Genomic DNA, 21,734 nt, shown 5'->3' with positions numbered 1-21,734 from the left:
GTTCATCAGGGGATTATTTATACCCTGGGGATCAGCAGGCAGGGAGGTTCAAGTTACTAGGAAGAGGCGGGAGAGCTCCCTCCCTTGGTGTTCCCCATAACCCTGCCGATGGCTTTAGTTTCTCTACTCTCACAGGGTATCTAGCCCTGGCCCTGTTTCCAGATGTGGCCAGGCCCCTCAGTGCCTATGCATGTCTCATGTGAACTAAAGGAGGAAAGCGCTCTGAGTGGAGGTGGGGAAGAAGGCAGACAACATGAAGGGCAAAGACCTCCTTCTGACAGACTTATTAATAGGGCACTGGGCTGCATGCAGCTGACGCTTGGCATGACTTTGGTAGAAGGTGGGGGAGGGGTTAGAAGTATGGGGAGCTGTGTACAATGCAAGGAAGGATTGGCCAGGCTAAGAATGAACAGATTTGAAATCCTGAAATGGAAAAAGGAACCAAACTCTAGGAAAATTAGGCTCCCAGCACCCACTGTAGTTTATTTGTGAACTGAATGGGGAAAGAGGATGTCAGTCCAAGGGGAGACCCGGGGGTTCCTCTTCATCTGAGTCAAATTCAACATTCTGATCTTTTACCCATCGACCTTGTCCATCTGGGATCCATCCAGAGCTGGAAATATCATAGAAAAATAGGATCAGTCAGGGAAGGAGGTTTAAGAAGTCAGTGAGGATAACAGACTCCAAGAAGGGACTAGCAGTTACCAAGGGTGGGGTGGGGGAGGGAGGGAGAAGGGGACTGTGGGGTATCATGATTGGTACACATGGTGTGTGGGGTCACGGGGAAGACACATGGTGTTGGGGTCACGGGGAAGACAATGTAGCGCGAAGACAAGTAGTGACATTGTGGCACCTTACTACACTGACAGGCAGTGATTGCAATGGGGTATGGGGGGTACTCAATATAGGTGAATGTAGTAACCACAGTGTTGCTTATGTGAAACCTTCATAAGAGTGTATATCAATGGTACCTTAATAAAAAACAAGTGAGGATAAGAAAAAACAAGATTTAAAAAAAGGAGGGTCAGAAAGAAAAGAAAATTGAGGAAAGTAATTCTGCATACTCACCTTCGAAGGGTAAGGTAATGGTCCAGGGCTTGCCTTCTCATCGGGCTCATAGGTGCAGAGGGTGAGACAGTTGCTGACTCCTTGGCCTGTGGACCAGCTCCAGGCCCAGGTTCCCTGCTGACCTGCCCACTTTGGAGTTCAACCGCTGGGGGTGGCAAAGGGGAACAGGAGACGGAGGGACGAGGGGCTTCTTGTCTGGGTAGAGAAGAAGCAAAAGTCTGTAAAAGTGGTAGATGAAAAGGCCAACTCTCCTGTGACTCCCAACCTCTTACAGCAGTGCTTCTTCAGCTGGGTTCCTCACGATATTAGTAAGTGTTCTTCATAAAAAAAGACACTGGAATCAAACGAATTTAGGAAAGGCTAGGGTAAAATGTTTGAAATTTTTTAAGTCCTAAGACTGTAGAGTCCTTAAAATACACTAATATTCTTTGGGTAGGACCACAAAGCACCATTTCCCAAACATTCTTTCTAAATTACAAAATTCCCTTTTTCCTGGAAACACTAGTATTTCTCAATACGATTTGGAAAACAATCCTTTTGGAGTCATCTATCTCCTGTCTCTTTCTACCTGTGGCTTTCCGGCCCCACAGACTTGCACTTCCGGCGGCGGCAGCAACTGTCATAGTCAGGGGCTCTGTGCAGAGCACTCTGGGTGGTGAGTCGGGTCCGGACTAACAGTGGAGCCTGATGCAGAGATGGGAGACGGAGTCAGAGGCTTCCGAGCTAGAAAGAAGCCAAAGCCCTTCAGTCCTAGAGTGTGCGGCAGGGTCCTGCCTGAACACACCTTCCCCTCTCTGATCACCTCAGTTTTGGTCTCTTCCCTCAATTCATTCTGTTGTCTTGGATTCTGCTCCATTCCCTCTCCTGGCTGCTTCTTGCCATAGAAAAGCTGCAGACCTGAAGAGAAGAGGAAGAGAATTAAAAACAGCACCAGGAGTGGTTTCTATCCCCCGTCTTCCCTCAGACTTACTAGATAGATGTTTCTTGCCTGCACGGTGGGCAGTCAGCATGGCCACGGTATCCAGTACAGGTCGGTGGGGACAGACGGCACAAGCAAGGCTGGAGAGGAGGGAAGAGGACAGTTGGTCCCCGGAGCGTGTAGGTCCAGGTCCCACCTTGTCCTAGTAGTCCTTTCCAAAGCCCAACTCCCCAGTTCTCCCAGTCTCCACCATCCACATCCCTGTCCCTCACTCCTCTTCAAAGAATCCTAGATTCTTCCCTTCACGTTTTTAATAAGTGAAGTTTCCTGAGCCTCTAACCGAAGGCACCCTGGGGCTCGAGCCACTCCTTGCCCTCACCGTCCGTCCCGCAGCATTAGCACTTCTTCCTCTGGGATGTAATTGGCCAGCAGGTCCCCCACCCTTCGTTTCTGCATTGGGTTGGGGAAGATAACCGGACGGAATCAGTGGGATCGGGCGAGGCATGGGAGGGAAACTGCAGGAACGAGGATTCAAAGGGAATAAAGACCATGGGGAGGACACAGATCACAGAGCGAAGGGGTCGCTACTCAACTCCAGTCACCTGGCTCCCTCCCGCCCCAGCTGTTGCCGGAGCAAAAACTCAGCTCCTTCGCAGCCTTCAGAGGGCAGCTGAAGCTGCTCCAGACGCTCTCCTCCCACGCTTACTTTAAGCACATTGAGTTGACTCCAGTCGTCCCCTTCCCTCTTGAAAGACATGACGACGTAGTCCCAGAAATGATCAATTTTATCGCGCCGCAGACACCACTCCCTTCAGGCCACCGAAGCAAGATTGGATGCCTCCTTTCCTTCTGGTTTCTCTCTTTACGACCCGGGAAGCGCTTCCGTGCGTGCACAGCGCCCTCGGAAGGCCCGCCTCCAGCTCGCCCAGAGGACTGCATATCCTAGGTGCCCCGCCATCCCACCAACGCGGAGCCTTTTGGGAAATGAAGTCTTTTTTTTTCAAAGAGTTTGCCTCCCGGGTGGATCCAGGCCCTTGCATCTCGGCAGATTCGAGGCGTTTGGAGGGGCAAGATACTAGAATTTGAGGGTGTGACTGATCTGATGCGGTGCGGTGTTTGAGGATCTCTGAGTGGAAAGTGTACGACAAACTCTCGCAGTCACCACGCGCTCTGCCTGCAACGACAGCCCACCGGCATCGGCCTGGTCTGCTTTTGACAGCTAGCGACCAACCCCGGGACGGAGCGGGGCAGTGCTGTAGGGGCCGAGGTCTCGCTGCCCGACCTGGGGGAAAACTGAGAGCATTGAGGAGGGAGACTAGAATTCAGAGGTCAGAGGCCAGTGTAGGGGGTCGGAACCCGGAGGGGTACTATGGATAGACTCAGGTAGGGACTGAATAGTCGGGGTACAGATTTGTGGGAAAGGAGCTTGGAGGAAGGGGAAGCAAGGGCTGAAGGGGGCTCGTATTGCTGGAAGAGACCTGAGAGAGGGAAAAGAATCCCCTAGATACCCATTCCCAGATCCCAGGCTCAGTCATTTAGCCGGGCCTTCCTCAATTGCAACCCCAGCGGTCCGCACAGTGAGGAGATGGCTTCTCCCTCTAGACAGTTCCCCCTCGGGGAATCAGGACTGCTTCAGGGGAGCCGGGCTCGTTCTTACGGAAGCTTGGTGCAGTCAGCCTGCTCCCCAGTGAGAGAAAGACGCCTGGAACATCAGTTGGCGCCAGGAGACACCCTGGCTGGAGTAGCACTCAAATATGGGGTGACGGTGAGTTTTGAAGGACTGGGATGCAGACAACATTTAGAAGACATTCATTCCTCAGAAAGATGTAATGGCCTTTCTAGGCAATTTTCCCCAAAATTTTCCTGATTGTGTTGTGATCCAATCCACCTTTATCTTTTTGCTTGTTTTCCCATCTTAGTGTTCCACTGTCTGGATGGGACAAATCCTGTCTCACTATCTCAATGAAGAGGAACTGTTCCTGTTTATTATGCCCGTCATTATGCTGGAGGCTTCACATAAATGGGCTGCAGGCCCATTTGATTCTCAGATTCCCTATCAAGCATGCAGTTATTGTTGCCCTTTTTACAGATGAAATAAACTGAGACTTAGGTTGGTTAACCAATTTGGCTGAAATCAAATAACTAATGAGCATTAGAATGGGAATTCAAACAGGTCTATCTGACACCAAGGCCCTTACTATTAATCACACAGAAACTTTTTAAACTTAGAGTGATTAAATATTAATGGAGAGCTTCTTTGTAATTCTAAGTTGCTAAAGTGTCGTATCTTTTTGTTTTTTCCTCTTCAATGTTCTGTCCTCTTCTTTACAGTAAGATAGCTTTCTTTGTGCAAGACAAGTACTCTCTATGCCAAGTATTTTGGGTCATGCAATATATTATGTATATTAGATAGGTGTAAAAATATATTGCATTAAAGTGGGTGAGTTATGTTTTTTTCTTCCATATTCTATTGAATTTAACCAACATTTTAAGGCTTAGTATGTTTAAAGCACTGTAGTAACCATCTTAGGAGATAGAAACATTAAAAAATGTACAGTTGCTGCCCTCATGTAATTTACAATCTAGTAAGGAATGAACAGGGAGTCCAATAATGATTGTACATGGTGGAATGTGGTGAGATAGTAAAGGTATTGGCAAAGGGTGGAAAATCAGAAAAGAAGATTAACTTTTATTTGGAAAGGGGCAGGAGTGGATGGACATCAGTGCAGATTTTAAGGGAACCATCACCATGGGCCTTGAAAGACTTAGAAGTTCCTTCCTCTATGTTCCTCTCTACAAATTTAAGGAATCCAGTTTTTTACACCTTTTACATCTTTGTCTTTCCAATAGCCTATATTCTCTTTAAGGGACAGAACTATTTCCTTTCAGTTTTATATCTCTAGAGTCTGGCATACTCCCCAACACATAGAAGCTTAATAGCTGTTTTTTAAATGAATGAAAGTATGGCTAAATTTCCACACATGGAGATTGGGAGTATAGGAAAGTGAACATTTCACGTAGAGCACATGGCCTAAACAAAGAATGTGAATAGGAAAGTACTTAGCAGCCCCTCCATCCCGGCAGAAGCTCAGAAACTGCAAAGAAGGGAACTGTGCTGCTAGTGAGTGAGTCCACAATTATTTACTGAGGTTTTCTTATAGCCTTGTACCCTTCTGAGTACAGAAAAGCTGTATAGTCTAGTAAAGAGTTCTAGATTCTGGCCTCATTCTGCTGCTGATTAGCTGAATGATTGTATAAGTGACTTCCCCTGTCTGGGGCCTGTTTCCTCACCATTTGTAAAATGACGAAGAAGCATACAAGGTAATGATAATTACTTAAGTTATTACCTACCTATCATTTAAGGAACACTTAATATGTGCCAAGCTCTCTATATTAGCTCATATTATCTTTGTAAGACTTTATGAAGTAGGTGTAACTATTCCCACTTAAAAATCACACAGAAAATTTTAAAACTTAGAGTGATTAAATATTAATGGAGAGCTTCTTTGTAATTCTAAGTTGCTGAAGTGTCTTATCTTTTTGTTTTTTCCTCCTCCATGTTCTGTCGTCTTTACAGTAAGATGGCCTTCTTTGTGCAAGACAAGTACTCTCTATGCCAAGTATTTTGGGTCATGCTATATATTATGTATATTATATAGGTATAAAACTTGCATTAAAGTGGGTGAGTTATTTTTTTTTCTTCCATATCCTATTGAATTTAACCAACATTTTTATGCTTAGTATGTTTAAAGCACTGTAGTAACCATCTTAGGAGATAGAAACATTAAAAAAATCTATAGTTTTTTTTTCTTCCATATAATAAGGAAACTGAGACTTAGGGAGATAACTTGCCTTGGACTATACAGCTCGTCTAATTAGTAGAGCTGGGGTTCCAGGTTGTCTCATTCCAAAATCCTCACTTTGAACTGCCCTGAGATTTTAATGGCCTTTCTGTCCCTTAAAGACTGTGGCTCAATGGCCTAGGGCTCCTTTGGGCTTTGGCCTTGGTTACATGCTTTTTAAAAGTGAAATGAAGTCCCCTTAAATGGTACTTAGAGGAAATAATGAAAGCATCAGAAAGTTCACAGATTAATTCATAGTATCTTGGAGCTAGAAGGGACCTAGATATTATCTAGGCAAAATAAAATTAATAGCATCAAGCACTTGGCAAAGAAAAGTACAAAACTGTAAGCCAATTTTAACTTCTTTTACTGTTCAGATTAATTCTGTTTTATTTTTAAACATGTTATAAAGTAAGATTTTATTAGTCAAGTTTATTATAATAGTCTTGCCCCAGGGTAGAAACAGCTTTGATATTTGACAGATATAGAAATAGGATTTCCTAAAATGGTACCAGTTTAGGATGAATTTTTAGTAAAACTGGCTGCCTGGCCTCTGATAATAAAATACTGATATATTGTATCTGTGGTTTCTACATGTTATTATCTAGTTGATGTGTTCATAAAGCATTAGTGAGCTCCTGCTGTGTGCCAAGTTTGTGCGATGCTGAGGAGCACCTTAGGGAGACAGAAACAGCATCCCTGCCCTTAAAGGACTCAGAGTTTAGGCAAGACAAAAATGTGCAAAGAGGTGAACAACAGTACAATATGGCAGCTATTACTGTGACAATATTTACAGTGTGCACTGGGAACCCTGAAGAAGGGAACACAAAGGGAGTGATAGTTGATGAGTAGAAGTCTTCCAGGCAGAGAAGGGGATAGTGCAGAAACATTCTAGGCAGATAAAGACACAAAAGTGGAAAGATCATGAAATGTTCAAAGAAAATGAAAGGTTCAGAATGGCAAAATGTGTAGGTGACAGAAGGGAGGTGAGGCTAGATATTCTAGAGGAACTAAGTTGAGAAGACTCTTGAATGCCAATTTTTTTTTTGCTATCATTAATGTACAATTACACAAACAACATTATGGTTACTAGACCCCCTATTATCAAGTCCCCACCACATACCCCATTACAATCACTGTCCATCAGTGTAGTAAGATTCTATAGAATCACTACTTGTCTTCTCTGTGTTATACTGCCTTCCCTGTGTCCCCCCTGCCCCTGAGGCTACATTAAATGTGCTAATCATAATGCCCCCTTTTCCCCCTTATCCCTCCCTTCCCACCCATCCTCCCCAATCCCTTTCCCTTTGATAACTGTTAGTCCATTCTTGGGTTCTGTGAGTCTGCTGTTGTTTTGTTCCTTCAGTTTTTTCTTTGTTCTTATACTCCACAGATGAATGAAATCATTTGATACTTGTCTATCTCCACCTGGCTTATTTCACTGAGCATAATACCCTCTAGCTCCATCCATGTTGTTGCAAATGATAGGATTTGTTTTCTTCTTACGGCTGAATAATATTCCATTGTCTATATGTACCACATCTTTATCCATTCATCTACTGATGGACACTTAGGTTGTTTCCATTTCTTGGCTATTGTAAATAGTGCTGCGATAAACATAGGGGTGCATATGTCTTTTTCAAACTGGGCTCCTGCATTCTTAGGGAAAATTCCTAGGAATGGAATTCCTGGGTTAAATGGTATTTCTATTTTGAGTTTTTTGAAGAACCTCAGTACTGCTTTCCACAATGGTTGAACTATTTTACATTCCCATCAGCAGTGTAGGAGGGTTTCCCTTTCTCCACATCCTCGCCAACATTTGTTGCTGTTTGCCTTTTGGATGTTGGCCATCCTAACTGGTGTGAGGTGATATCTCATTGTGCTTTTAATTTGTATTTCTCTGATAACTAGCGATGTGGAGCATCTTTTCATGTGCCTGTTGTCCATCTGAATTTCCTCTTTGGAGAAGTGTCTGTTCTGTTCCTCTGCTCATTTTTTAATTGGCTTATTTGCTTTTTGTTTGTTGAAGTGCGTGAACTCTTTATATAACTTGGATGTCAACCCCTTATCGAATATGTCATTTATGAATATATTCCCCCATACTGTAGGATGTCTTTTTGTTCTACTGATGGTGTCCTTTGCTGTGCAGAAGCTTTTTCATTTGATATAGTCCCACTTGTTCATTTTTGCTTTTGTTTCCCTTGCCCGGGGAGATATGTTCATGAAGAAGTCACTCATGTTTATGTCCAAGAGATTTTTGCCTATGTTTTTTCCTAAGAGTTTTATGGTTTCATGACTTATATTCAGGTCTTTGATCCATTTTGAGTTTACTTTTGTGTTTGGGGTTAGACAATGATCCAGTTTCATTCTCTTACATGTAGCTGTCCAGTTTTGCCAACACCAGCTGTTGAAGAGGCTGTCATTTCCCCATTGTATAACCATGGCTCCTTTATTGTATATTAATTGACCATATATGCTTGGGTTTATCTGGGCTCTCTAGTTTGTTCCATTGGTCTATGGGTCTGTTCTTGTGCCAGTACCAAATTGTCTTGATTACTGTGGCTTTGTAGTAGAGCTTTAAGTCAGGGAACATAATTTGCCCTGCTTTATTCTTCCTTCTCAGGATTGCTTTGGCTATTTGCAGTCTTTTGTGGTTGTATATGAATTTTAGAACTATTTGCTCTAGTTCATTGAAGAGTGCTGTTGGTATTTTGATTGGGATTGCATCGAATCTGTAGACTGCTTTAGGCAAGATGGCCACTTTGACAATATTGATTCTTCCTATGCATGATCATGGGATGTGTTTCCATTTATTGGTATCTTTAATTTCTCTCATGAGTGTCTTGTGGTTTTTAGAGTATAGGTCTTTCACTTCCTTGCTTAGGTGTATTCCTAGGTATTTTATTCTTTTTGATGCGATTGTGAATGGAATTGTTTTCCTGATTTCTCTCTCTGCTAGTTCATCATTAGTGTATAGGAATGCAACAGATTTCTGTGTATTCATTTTGCATCCTGCAACTTTGCTGAATTCAGATATTAGATCTAGTAGTTTTGGAGTGGATTCTTTAGGGATTTTTATATACTATATCATGTCATCTGCAAACAGGGTCAGTTTGACTTCTTCCTTGCCAATCTGGATGCCTTTTATTTCATTGTGTTGTCTGGTTGCCGTGGCTAGGACCTCCAGAACTATGTTGAATAAAAGTGGGGAGATTGGGCATCCTTGTCTTGTTCCCAATCTTAAAGGAAAAGCTTTCAGCTTTTTGCTGTTAAGTATAATGTTGGCTGTGGGTTTGTCATATGTGGCCTTTATTATGTTGAGGTACTTGCCTTCTATACCCATTTTCTTCTGTGTTTTTATCATGAATGGATGTTGAATTTTGTCAAATGCTTTTTCAGCATCTATGGAGATTATCATGTGGTTTTTGTCCTTTTTGTTGATGTGGTGGACAGTGTTGATGGAATTTCGAATGTTGTACCATCTTTGCATCCCTGGGATGAATACCACTTGATCATGTTGGATGATCTTTTTGATGTATTTTTGAATTCAGTTTGCTAATATTTTGTTGACTATTTTTGCATCTTTGTTCATCAGGGATATTGGTCTGTAATTTTCTTTTTTTGTGGTGTCTCTGCCTGGTTTTGAATGCTGATTTTATCTCTGAGCCAATGGGGAGCCATAGGAGGTTTAATAACAGAGTAGTGGGTTGATCAGATTAATTATTTTAGAGAAATAGATGTCGTCAGGGTGGAGAATCAATAGAAACGGAGAGAAGAGTGATTTAAAAAAAACCTGTTACAATACCAGATGAGAAATGCTGAGTCTGTTCTAAAGTGGTGGTAGTAAATGTGAAGATGAGACCAGATGTGAGGGGCTTTTGCAGCAGTCTTGTTGACTAGTTGGGTTTGGGTGGTGAAAGAAAACAATGAGGTAAGGATGACTGAGATATCTACCTTGAGAGTTAGGGAGATGTTGATGCCAGTCACTATGTTCAGGGATGACTACATAGCTACTAAACAGCTCTTTGATCAGTGAAAATATTGATATTATTGTGTAAAAAGCATTCCCAGAAAAGAGTCAAAAGGCCCAAAATTTTACAGTTGACCCTTGAACAATGTCAGGGGCGCCAACACTTCACACAGTTGAAAATCCATGTATAACTCTTGATTCCCCAAAAACATAATTACTAATGGCCTACTGTTGATTTTATGGTAGTAAATGATTACATAGACTAGTATCTATACACATTTTATACATTCATGACATACCTAACTTTTTCTTAAATTTTAAAATATTTTTGGGCTACATGGTTCATCTGCAAGTTATTTATTGAAAAAATTCACATATAAATGGACTCTCACAGTTCAAACCCATGTTATTCAAGAGTTAACTGTAGTTCTAGCTGTTAACTTGCTAGATAATCTTAAGAGCAAAGCTTAACCTCTCTGAGCCTCGGTTCCATCATCTTGAACAGAAGTTATCAAAGTGAGGTCCAGGGACCCCTCAGGGTCTGTGAGACTCTTTAGGGATCCACAAGGTCAGAACTCTATTTATAGTAATAGTAAGACTTTGCCTTTTTCATTCTCATGAGTGTACTATATTTTCCAGAGGCTATATGACGTGCTATTACAATAGACTGAATGTAGAGATAGTTACTCTGAGAGTCCTGTTGTCTTCTATTACATCACACAGTTAAAGTGATTTGCAAAAATATAAAACAGCACCTCTCTTCTTGCTACATTTTTGTTGTTTTGGAAAATAGTTATTTTTCCTTAAAATATTTATGTTAACATGTAATGGGTATGTTATTTTTAAATAAATACATGTTTTAAAATTCAGTTTCAATTTATAATACCTTATAAATACTGATAGTTGTAATCCACATAAATAAAAAGATTTTTTCCTCAATAATTTTTTAAAATGTAAATGGACCCTAAGACTAAAAGGTATGAAAACCACTAATCATAAAAATAAGTATAATATCAGCCCTTTGTACTTTAGCTTTGTTGTTTAGGATCAAATAAGACTCTGTACAATTACTTTAAAAGGCATGAGAAGCTATACAATAGAAGATTGATCATTATTGCTGTCATTAATTGTGACTTTTTTTTAAAGATGGAACAGATTAAGCGTGCAAACCGCCTTTATACTAATGACTCCATCTTCCTGAAGAAAACCCTCTACATCCCCATCCTGACAGAGCCCAGAGACCTGTTCAATGGTTTGGATTCTGAGGAAGAGAAAGATGGAGAAGAAGAGATCCAATCAAGTAAGGATGAAGTTTGGCCACCCTCAGCAGAGAAACAAGAGACGAGGTCAGGACATGGCAATGGCGAAGTCCTTCCCACACCTGGCCAGGAACCCCCTGCTCCCATCCATGACCTCTCTGCCTCTGATTTTCTTAAGAAGCTTGATTCACAAATCAGCCTGTCAAAAAAGGCTGCTGCCCAGAAGCTGAAAAAAGAAAGTAGGTGAGTCTTGGTTTCTTTAAGCCCCGCCATAGACTTCATTCTTCTAGCCTTCCTACCTGACCAGACACACAGGTAAGTGAGCATAGTGCCAGTGGAAGCAAGGTAAGGCCCTTCCCCCAGGCAGCCCCAAGACAATGAGCAGAACCATGGCTGCTGGAGTGGGGAGAGGCAGTGGGAAATAGTTCTGGGTTTGTGTTGGAGTAAAATAGTTGACTTTTCCTACTGCTCTGATGATCTGTGAAAGAGCATTAGGGTTAGGATTTATCCAGAGGGTATTAGATTCCATCTTGGAGCAACCAGCTCATGTGTATCAGGAAAGGAGGACAGCTTTCCGTGTTCCTCCTCACTTGGCCCATTCTCAGGCTCTTCTCTCCATCTGTCACCCTTTCCCCCCTTTCCTCACCTGCAGAGTACCTGGGGAGGATTCAGGACTTCACCTGATCTCCCCTCGGATGCAGCAACGAGCACTCCTAGGCCCTGTGCCACTCACCCAGACCTCTCGGACCCAGACACTTCGGGACCAGGAGGATGAAATCTTTAAACTCTGATGTCCCCAGAACTGACTGAGACAAGCAAGGTGTTGAAGAAGCAACTTGAGGGGGAGAAGAGCCTGAGGTGAGGCTCCAGAACATGGCTGGCCCACCTCCCTCACTGTTGCCACCTCCCAGCCTCCCTGTCCACCAAGAGTTCCTTGGCCTGGAGCAGTTTTATTGGCAAGCATAGGGAATAGGGAATAGACCCCTTCTCAGTTCTTGGGCTGAATCTAGAGTTGTCCTTTGGATTCACAAGGCTCTTTTTATATGCCTGCTGCCTTTCCCATCCCTTTCACCTTTCCTTTTGTCTTAGAGCAGGGAGACAGGGACCCCCCCAACTAGTCTCCAACTTCCTCCCCATCTCCCAACGGTTACTTAATTTATTTGGTGCTATATTGAAGTAATATTTATTTGCCCTACCTTATTATTTCCCACTCTTAGCTGAAAAATGGAATTTCGTAGCTCTGGGGTGACAGGGCCCCAGGAGCAGTGAGCCAGTGTCTGCTGGCTTCCCCCCTTCCCCACCTTCTTAGCCAAGCATGTTATTGAGGATGGGCAGTCAGACCTGTCCCTGCTGCAGAGAATGGCAGTCTGTGCCAGCCTTTCCCCAAACCTCAAAGTAAAGAATTTGGGCTCAGTCTTGACTTACCAGTTCACTATAACTTTTTCACAACTCTTATTCTGAGAAAAAACAGTGATGTAGGGACCAGAACTCTCCATGCCACCAGTTCACCCTTCTGAGCTGCTCCTCTGTTCAGCCTGTATGAGGCTAAGGGATGGAGGAAGATCTGCCTTGGTGTTTGAAGAGGAGGGCAGCTGTGGGAGTCTGCTATACCCCCTCCCCACGGACCCTATTGATCTATGCCTTGCTCCTCACTGCAAGTACATTTGCAATGTGTAGCACTGCTTTGCAGGACAGGTTTTTTTTTCAGTTTCTTAAACAGAAGAAGTAGGCAAGGGAACCCCAGTGAAACTGAAAATATGCCCCAGTCTCCTGCATGGAATTGGTAAAGGTGAGATAAGTGGTGTTAATACCTCTTTCTTCTGTGATGATTATAAGATATAAGAAGCTGGAGAGATTAAACACTGAGTCCTATGCATGTTTTGGTAGTTTTATTCCCCCCTCTGAGAATCTCCCTTGCCCTACCCCTTCTTCCTGCACTCTGGAACTGAGCCTGTGCTATTTGTTCAGACTCTGGCTGGAGCTGGAGGTCTTAGGATGTCTCTAAAGGCCCCCTTCCCACCCTCTGTCCTTGTTTCTGCAGAGGGGTTAGATGGGCCCATGCCCTCTTCCCTGGCTCGTAGGGGAGGAGGCTTCCCTGCTTCAAACGTCCCTTACTGGGGAAATAGAGATCCAGGTTTCACTTCATCTTTTTCAGGCAGCTTTGTTTCCTGTCCTGGGACTGGAGTGGGAAAGAGGCCCCAACCCACAGCATTGCTTCTCCTCTACCCGCAGTTTGGGGGTGGGGTGGTCTCAGAGTCAAAAACACTCTTGGGGAAGACTGTGCCTGAGGATTGAAAAGCTTTAGTGCAGATGAGCAGGGTCAGAAAGCCTGTTATGTGTTGTTCTCTCAGTCAGCCATTTTGCCGAAGTGGGATGTGCTGAGCTCAGGGCCCTCAGAGCTTCCCCTCGTCCAGCAGCTTCCTGAGCCCATCACAGATCTTGTCAAGGTGCTGAGTGAAGCCAGGCCCATAGAGGGCCGTGAGCAGGCCTGGGTCAGAGAAGTGATCGAACACCCGGCGGATGCGGCCGTGGGACTTGGGTGTGAGGTGGTGCTGCACCAGCTCCAGAAGCACGTCTCTGCACTCGGTCAGCAGGCCGGCCAGCACAGCAGCCTCGAAGGTGAAGGCCACCTCGCCAAAGCTGAGTGCCGTCATGGCGCCCTGCCGCAGCTTTTGGCGGAAGCGGGCAGCCAGGTCCAGTTCACCGGGGCCAAAGCTGCCGCTGCGGTGCAGCACCGCCACCTTGACAGCCACCTTGATCAGGTCCTTGATGACTCTCTGGGCCTGCGCACGGCTGCACGTGTACTCCTTGGACACACGGTAGAGCTCATCCAGCACCTCACTGCTTGTCTCATCGATGAAGAGGTGAGCCACAGACCGGCCTGCCATCTTACTCAGCAGCTTCTTCTCTGCTTGCAGGGCCAGACTCCTTGAGCTGAAGGACTCCATAGTTCCTGGGGAAGGGGGTGAGTGTGTGATCAGTCACCAGAGGATAAGGCCACGGTTTCCTTAGAAAGAGAGAACTGGCTTTCCCTTCGCCTGTCTCTTCGTCATCTTTCCCCCGGCCTGTCAGTCCTTTGCGCCTTGTTCCCATTCTCCTCTGGTAGTGCCTTAGGAAATGGTGATCCCTAAAAGAGCCCTGGGGCGGTGATAGCTTTAGCCGGAGGGCCGAGAGCAAGCGGGAGGCAAGCCTGCCGCAGGTGAAGTCTTAATGGGGGCCGTAAACTTCGCTGCTGCTGTGGAGGAGGTAAGCTTGCTGCAGACAGTTCTCACGGCTGCCGTGGACACTGACTGTGTGCCAGACATTTATGAGTTGTAGGTGTTACTATCCTTGTTTTACAGCTTGAGCAAATGGAGGCTTACGTACATAATTTACCCAAGGTCAAACACAACTCTTTTTCTGACTCCAAAAGCCCACGTCAGCTAGTGTGCCTCTAAAGAAGTGAGAAATATAGGGGTCCCAGAAGTCCTGATAAAATAATAAACTAACATTTATTGAGACCCTACTATGGACCAAGTGCCTTATATGAATTATTTGTCTTTCCAGCCCTTTGTAAGGTAGGTACCCCCATTTTGCAATAAGAAAACTAAAACTAAGAGAAATTAAACAACTTGGCCAAAGTCACTAGCAAATGATAAAAATGGACTTTGAACCAAATAATCCAAAGAAACCTCCTTCTCTGGAATGCTCTCAATAAGGTTGATGCTCACTGAGGAAGCGTGAAAGAAGCAAGCACCTCAAGGGGGGCAGACAGTTTTAGAGGTCTGAGGTGTTCTGCTGGAGGTGAACCGGCAGCCCTTCTAGTGGCTGGCACATCAGCCACACACATCCAGGGTTCTCTCCCCACAGTCTTTGCCTGTGGTTCTTCTGGCTGTTTTGCTTCTTACTTCCCCCTCCCCTGCTCTGCAGGATGTGGCTGTAACCGCAGTGAGGAGCAGCCTCACCTTCTGCCCCAAACCCAAATGGGAGTCTGAAGAGGCAGGGAATATGGGTAACTGGGGAAGTTTCTTTCCCAGCTGAGTCAGTCCAGTAGGGACCTGGAACCTTGCTTTGCTCCCAGCTTTGTGTGGGGCTTTCTGGACTGTGTTCCACAGCCGGAAGAGGAGATTGCTCCATGTGAGCCTTCCTTCCTCCTTGGCCTTCCTGTTACCCAGCTCTCCATTGCCCCCATGGCCATCTCATGTTTGGTCTGCTGTCTTCTCCGTCTCTCCCTGTTTCTGTCTCCGATTTTTTCTGGTCCAGGTTCTGCCCTGTGATCCTCTGATGGTGCTCTCCCTCTGGCCCTTACGTTTTTCTCCATGTCTCCTAGGATTTCCTTGCATCTCTCAGTACTCTTGTCACACATCCATATCCGCCCCCATGCCTCAGCCCTGCCTCCACACCATCCTAAACCATGTCTTTCTTTCTGAGGATGCCTTGCCCCCCGGGAAAACTGAGCTAGATTTCTCCATTGGGGACCCAAGAATTTTATCAAGTAAGAGTCTCACAATATGGAAAGCTCAGGCTGACAGAGCTGGGACTTTTCTGCCACTGTCACCCCTGAAGCTTACCCTTCTGTCCTTGCCGGCCCCTCACCTGCTGTGCGCTGGGTGCCAGTCTTGCCTTGGATGTCCGGGGAGAGCTGACAGAGTGAAGCAGCTCCTCGGGGAGAGGCTCTTTGGCCTGGCCCCACCCCCACGCTCCGCCTACCCACTCTGTGCTCAACCTCCTGTTCATCACACTGTCACCAAGAAGGTCTATGGCTAGAAGAGCCTCCTACAAATATGACAGAGGTCAAAAGGAATAACACTCTGTAGGAAATAATCTTGATTCTGTGGAGTGAGGAGGAGGGACTATACATGCCCTGCTCTCAAATTGTTTGTCTGCTTCTTTCTTCTCTTGCTGCTCAGTTCCTACAGATCTTGTCCTCCTTGTATTTCTGTGGTACTGGGAAGGATGTAAAGTATAAATTGCTGGGTTGGGGGTCAGTTGGGAAAGTCATAAAGATTGAAGTGAATTTAGGCAGCAGATGTCAGAGACGAGCCAGAGACCAGCAAGTCTGAGTGTGCTCCTGGAGACTCCAGGGAAGAGTGGTGCCATGGCACAACGTTCCCACAAGCATATGCTTCCAGTGTCTGGCTGGGGAAAAGTGGGACAGGCTGTCCCCCACCCGTAATATTGGAGAGAGGACAGTGCTGGGGCCAGGGTTGCTGAGCCATATATGACCAGCAGGTGTCAGCACGGCATTGAACCACAACAGCAAACAAGTCTGTTTGCTGTACGTCGTAGCTGCACAAAAATGAATGTAAGTCACAGTTTCCGAAGGAGGCAAAAACAGTTACCATCAAAAATCTTACAGGCTGGCAGAGGAGCTGAACAGACAGTTCTCCAAAGAAGAAATTCAGATGGCCAACAGACACCCGAAAAGATGCTCCACGTCGCTATTCATCAGAGAAATTAAAACCACAATGAGATACCACCTCACACCAGTAAGGATTGCCACCATCCAAAAGACAAACAACAAATGTTGGCGAGGTTGTGGAGAAAGGGGAACCCTCCTACACTGCTGGTGGGAATGTAAATTAGTTCCACCATTGTGGAAAGCAATATGGAGGTTCCTCCAAAAGCTCAAAATAGAAATACCATTTCACCCAGGAATTCCACTTCTAGGAATTTACCCTAAGAATACAGCAGCACAGTTTGAAAAAGACAGATGCACCCCTATGTTTATCGCAGCACTATTTACAATAGCCAAGAAATGGACGCAACCTAAGTGTCCATCAGTAGATGAATGGATAAAGAAGATGTGGTACATATACACAATGGAATGTTATTCAGCCATAAGAAGAAAACAAATCCTACCATTTGCAACAACATGGATGGAGCTAGAGGGTATTATGCTCAGTAAAATAGGCAGGCGGAGAAAGACAAGTACCAAATGATTTCACTCATATGTGTGGAGTATAAGAACAAAGGAAAACTAAAGGAACAAAACAGCAGCAGAATCGCAGAACCCAAGAATGGACTAACAGTTACCAAAGGGAAAGGGACTGGGGAGGATGGGTGGGAAGGGAGGGATAAGAGGGTTGAAGAAGAAAGGGGGCATTACGATTAGCATGTATAATGTCGGGGGGGCCACGGGGAGGGCTGTGCAACACAGAGAAGACAAGTAGTGATTCTACAGCATGTTACTACGCTGATGGACAGTGACTGAAATGGGGTTTGTAGGGGGACTTGGTGAAGGATGGAGTCTAGTAAACATGATGTTCCTCATGTAATTGTAGATTAATGATACCAAAAAAAAGAAACTCTTACAGCCTGATCAGGGAGGTAAACCTAGGCATACACAACTATAATACAAGTTAAATGATATCATTAGCTTTAAGAGAAGTTTAAAGAATTATGAAAGTGAAGAGTTTAGAGTATTTCTGATAGACCCGAAGAGGTAGACTCAGAAGGATGGGTTCAATTACTTATTTAGAAGGCAGGGAGAGGGAAGAGGTGCCTCCCAGAATACGGGAATAAGCATAAGCCGTGCGGCAGGTGAAGGCGACCCTGGGGTGGACTCTGAAGTGGGGACCTGTTCGTATGTGTGGAGCATAGGCTGTTGAAAAGGAAAGTGAAAAAGCAAAATGACCAGCTCATGATAGGCTTTAAACGGGCTGCTTGGGAGTTCAGGCTTCTGTGGGCAAGGGGGAGACATTAAAATTCTCTGACCCAGGAAGTGAAATCACTGCAGTGGGGAAGGGTTAAAGGCTTCAGTGAGTGTTTGGCTGAGGAAGGGCATGCTTAGGAGGGGGTGATCAGTGGTGTAGCTGCTTCAGCACAGGACAAGAACTCACGAGGACCTTGGGATTTTGGTAATTTTACAAGAAAGAAGTTCTATCAGAAGAGGAAGGATTGGAAAGTTGGCTGGTTGTCAAAAGTTGAAGAGTAAATTAAAGTTCAGAAGTAGACGCAGTCTGAATACCACTGACTCCAAAACCATTGGTTCCCCTTGGAGACAGTGGCTGGGTCTGGGGCTTCCTTCTTACCCCCACCTCTCTCGCCCCAGGGTCCAGAGTTGAGGGTCCTTGATACAACTTAGATTGGGAAATGTTAACAATGCCTTTAAGGAGTGTGGTGGTAAAGGGATGAAGAGAAATGGAAAGGTAGTTTAAGGGGGAGGGGAGCTGGATTGAGAGAGGGACTATTTTTAGTCTGGAGTTTGAAGCCATTTATAAGCTGAAAGGAAGGAGCTAGTGGAAAGGCTTACAAAATGCAAAGGAGAAGGAATGGTTACAGAACAAGGTGTGGGGGCAAATGAAAGGGATGGATTGAGTCCAGGGGAGGGAGGTGAGAGGAGAGATAGGAGTCAGCTTTTTGAGTGTACTCTGCTAGATGTCAGGTAAATATCTCATTTGATCCTCTAGTACACTTATGAATTAAATGTCACCATATTCTTTTTGTTGATGAAAAAGATTGAGGCTTCAAAAGGTTAAATAACCCAACCCCAAATTAGAGAGCTAATAAACGGCTGGCTGAGAACACTGTGTGATTCCCAAGCCTGTGCCTTTTCTGATTTTACCTCACAAGGTTATGAGGTAATAACTTTAACCTCATTGTAAGCATTGCAGTATTCAACTACTGCACTCTGCGGACAATAAATAGTAGGGGGCACTACCAATATCATAGGAAAAGCTGAGGTCTTTTTAAAAGAAATATATAGTCTAATCAGAAAATAAGAAGGAGAGTGAAAATACAAGAAGAAGCAAATACAGTAATAACTCCTGAAGCCAGAATTCTGCTACAAACTTCTTACCTGTTAACCTCCCCAGCTTTACTTCTCATCTGTCCCTGGCACCCTGCTCTTGTTATGCTGTAATTCTCTCAGTTCCTCCAGTACTCACCATGCTCTGTTTCTTTCGCTCTCCTTCCATATTTTCCTGTGCTCAGTCGAGACCTTTATTTTGAATTCTTTTTCAGGAAGATTGGTTAAGTCTATCTCCCCAGGTTCCCTCTCAGGGGAGTATGTCTGTGTGATTCTGGTCTGGATCAAATTCTTCTGCCTTTTCATGGTGATAGAGGTAGTCATGGGCAGTTGGCATGTGTGTCAGCTGGGAGAACAAAGTCCCTTCCCACTTGCTCCTCGCCTTCCTCTCCTGTGAGAATGGTGACCCCCTAGCAGCTTGTGCTGAGCAGCTGCACGCAGATGGAGTCTCTGAATCTTGCTGGGCCGCTGCAGAGGAAGCTCTGCGTGGCTGCTGTGGAAGTGGCCGGTCTCAGGCTGCCGCTCCGCTATGGCGGGGCCACGCCGGAGGGGGAAAGGGGCAGGAGGCTGTTTATCACCATGAGGGGCCTCCAAGCTGCACTGCCACCCAGGGGGTTAGGGTGCCCAGAGTTCCCTGGGATTTCCAGCTGCTGGGCTAAGTGTCCCGGGACGCTTCCGTCCAGCTGTGGGGTCCCTGTCCCTTTAAGACTTTCAAAAAGCACTCGTTTTTCTTTTGTCCCAGGGGCACCAGCTGTGAGAACCCGCTTGCAGATTTTACTGTCCTGTTTCCCGAGTGTCCAGCATACCACGCACTGTGTGTCTGCGCTCCCAGTGTGGATGATTAGGGCTGGTTATTTAGCAGTCCTGGGCTCCCTCTCCCTCCCCGCTCCGACTCCTTCCTCCCACCAGGGAAGTGGGGTGAGGGGCACTCGGGTCCCGCTGGGCAGCAGCTTGTATCTTACCCCCTTCGTGAGGCGCTGGGTTCTCGCAAATGTAGATGTAGCCTGGCTGTTGTCCTGAATCTTCTGGTCTCTCTTTTAAGAATAGTTGTATTTGTTGTATTTTCAAAAATATATATGGTTTTGGGAGATTTCCGCTGCCCTACTCATGCGACCATCTTGACTCCGCCCCTCTTTCTTTTATTTTCTCTTAATTTATATCCATTTCTAGTAATCTTCTCCAAACTCACAACACATAATTGGCAGCTAATTAAAAGGAAAGAGGAGCTTTTAGAAAAATATAACAATGAGAATTAATACAGAAAGAAAGGGAAGACTAGGTAAACAAAAAAGCAGGCCATTGAAAATTGTAGCATTTTTTTTGGCCAGGTAGAGGAGGAGCAAACAGTATTAACTATAAATAGTCTAGACTTTGGGGTCCTCATTGTTTTCCTGTACAATTAAGTTCTGAGTAAGCAAAAAACTGGTTAAATGACAATATCTTAAATGTGTGAAACACTTTAAGATTTACAAAACATTTCACCTAATTATCTTGATCCTCTGCCTGTGAGGTAGGTAGGCAGGCAGGTAAAATTTCCAGTCATAGATGACATACTCAGCCTTAGAGATAAGTGGTTTATCCAATGCCATATTCCAGAGGTTAATCTAGGTTTTAATGACTCCAACCTGTGCTCTTTCCACTATATAATCCACGGGAAATAAAATTATATATTTTCAAATAATCCCTATTTGAAAGTTAAAGTGAAAATGTTTTGCACTTCATTGGATAAACTTCAGTTATCTGGGAAAATAGGCAGACTGCAGCATTCCTACATTTCTGCTTAGCTAAGGTTGAGTCAAGGTTAGGATCAGTACTCTCCTGTCAGTTCAGGGAGAGAAAGTTCAGTGGGATCTGAAGCAGTCAAGCAAAACTTCAGCCTGCAATAGCTAGAGGTATTCCACATCTTTGATGCATTTATTTCTTCCTCTAACTTACAAAATGCCAGGCATTATGACCAAGTGCTGGGATATGATAAAAGATAAGTTTCCTGTCTTTAGACTAAGAAAAATCCAAATGGAAGTATCCAAAAAACAATTGTAAAAGTAAGTTTAGTACTAAGGATAAAGACTCAGGTTGAATACCTAGATTTTATGATGAACAGCACATAAGTAGTTATTGAAACTGTTGGTGTGGATTATTTTGACCTCAGGGGAGGAGCCAAGATAGCGGTGTGAGTAGGGCAGCAGAAATCTCCTCCCAAAACCATATATATTTGAAAATACAACAAATACAACTACGCCTAACAGAGAGACCAGAAGATACAGCACAACAGCCAGGTTACATCTACATCTGCAAGAACTCAGCATCTCCCGAAAAGGGTAAGGTACAAAGCCTCGACCCAGCAGGACCGGAGCGCTTCCCCCACCCCAGCTCACAGGAGGGAGGAAAAGAATCAGAGTGGGGAGGGAGTGGCAGCACAGGACTGCTGAATAACCAGCCCTAGTAATCTGGATTATCTTGACCTCATATCGAGAAGGTGTAGAGCAAGAAGAGATGGTTGAGGACATGACCCTGGGGAACAGCAACATTTAAAGAGAAGTTAGAGAAAGCTGAGAAAGAGGCCATATTAATAGCAGTGAAGTCATTCGTTCATTAAGAAATGTATGTATTTATTAAATCCCTAATCTCTGTCAAGAGAAAGGACGACCCAGGAGCCAAAATAGAACAGCACTTCAAGGAAGGAGGGGTCAGTAGGGTCAAAAGGATAAAGACTAAGAGCTATTCATTGCATGTGACAAAAGGTCATTAGTGGCCTTGAGAACAATCTCAGTGGATCGATGGGGGCAAAAACTAAAACGATTAAGAAAAGAATGAGAAGGGGGGGAAAGATACAGGAAGTACAGGTGATCTTAGAGTTCAGCTGCGAAGGGAAGAAATTGAGTGGTGTCTAAACACAGACAAGGATAGCTTAGCATTTGTTCTTTTAATCATGAGAGATACTTGAACA

General features: G+C 44.7%; 3 protein-coding genes across 12 annotated transcripts in view; 1 reads left to right on the top strand and 2 right to left on the bottom strand.

Annotated features, from left to right (window-relative positions):
- Window positions 1–457: 457 nt before the first annotated feature.
- On the bottom strand, window positions 458–2,941 carry SCNM1 (sodium channel modifier 1). Of its 5 annotated transcripts, none has more exons than XM_057500724.1 (7): window positions 2,694–2,878; window positions 2,367–2,437; window positions 2,039–2,127; window positions 1,853–1,965; window positions 1,637–1,752; window positions 1,069–1,263; window positions 458–613 (listed from the first exon to the last, which is right to left on the bottom strand). In XM_057500724.1, the coding sequence occupies exons 1-7, from the start codon at window positions 2,742–2,744 to the stop codon at window positions 514–516; spliced, it is 735 nt and encodes a 244-aa protein (XP_057356707.1). In that variant the 5' UTR covers window positions 2,745–2,878; the 3' UTR covers window positions 458–513. The 5 variants fall into 5 exon arrangements, with proteins under 5 accessions (XP_057356707.1, XP_036761077.1, XP_057356708.1 ...); XM_036905182.2 differs by having other exon boundaries at window positions 1,871–1,965; XM_057500725.1 differs by having other exon boundaries at window positions 2,367–2,502; window positions 2,694–2,859.
- Window positions 2,942–2,972: 31 nt separating this feature from the next.
- Window positions 2,973–13,992, top strand: LYSMD1 (LysM domain containing 1). Of its 4 annotated transcripts, XM_036905186.2 has the most exons (5): window positions 2,974–3,752; window positions 10,946–11,301; window positions 11,711–11,916; window positions 12,767–12,847; window positions 13,410–13,992. In XM_036905186.2, the coding sequence occupies exons 1-3, from the start codon at window positions 3,573–3,575 to the stop codon at window positions 11,847–11,849; spliced, it is 675 nt and encodes a 224-aa protein (XP_036761081.1). In that variant the 5' UTR covers window positions 2,974–3,572; the 3' UTR covers window positions 11,850–11,916; window positions 12,767–12,847; window positions 13,410–13,992. The 4 variants fall into 4 exon arrangements, with proteins under 4 accessions (XP_036761082.1, XP_036761081.1, XP_036761080.1 ...); XM_036905187.2 differs by lacking the exon at window positions 12,767–12,847 and having other exon boundaries at window positions 2,973–3,752; XM_036905185.2 differs by having other exon boundaries at window positions 11,711–12,847.
- Window positions 13,452–21,734, bottom strand: part of TNFAIP8L2 (TNF alpha induced protein 8 like 2) — a 14,837-nt gene continuing 6,554 nt past the window's right edge. Inside the window, exons 1-2 of one of the 3 annotated variants that reach the window (XM_036905191.2) lie at window positions 15,609–17,074; window positions 13,452–14,011 (exon numbers count right to left, since the gene is read on the bottom strand). In XM_036905191.2, the coding sequence (XP_036761086.2) occupies window positions 13,452–14,011; window positions 15,609–15,774 (726 nt within the window). In that variant the 5' untranslated portion in view covers window positions 15,775–17,074. Of the gene's footprint in view, window positions 14,012–15,608; window positions 17,075–21,734 lie in introns of those variants that run through there. The other 2 variants (XM_036905190.2, XM_057500726.1) reach the window with 2 other exon arrangements.

The sequence above is a fragment of the Manis pentadactyla genome, chromosome 4, assembly GCF_030020395.1.
Source record: "Manis pentadactyla isolate mManPen7 chromosome 4, mManPen7.hap1, whole genome shotgun sequence".
NCBI classification, from domain to species: Eukaryota; Metazoa; Chordata; class Mammalia; order Pholidota; family Manidae; genus Manis; species Manis pentadactyla.
Note: the sequence above shows the minus strand (reverse complement) of the source record. Positions and strands in the feature narration are given on the sequence as shown.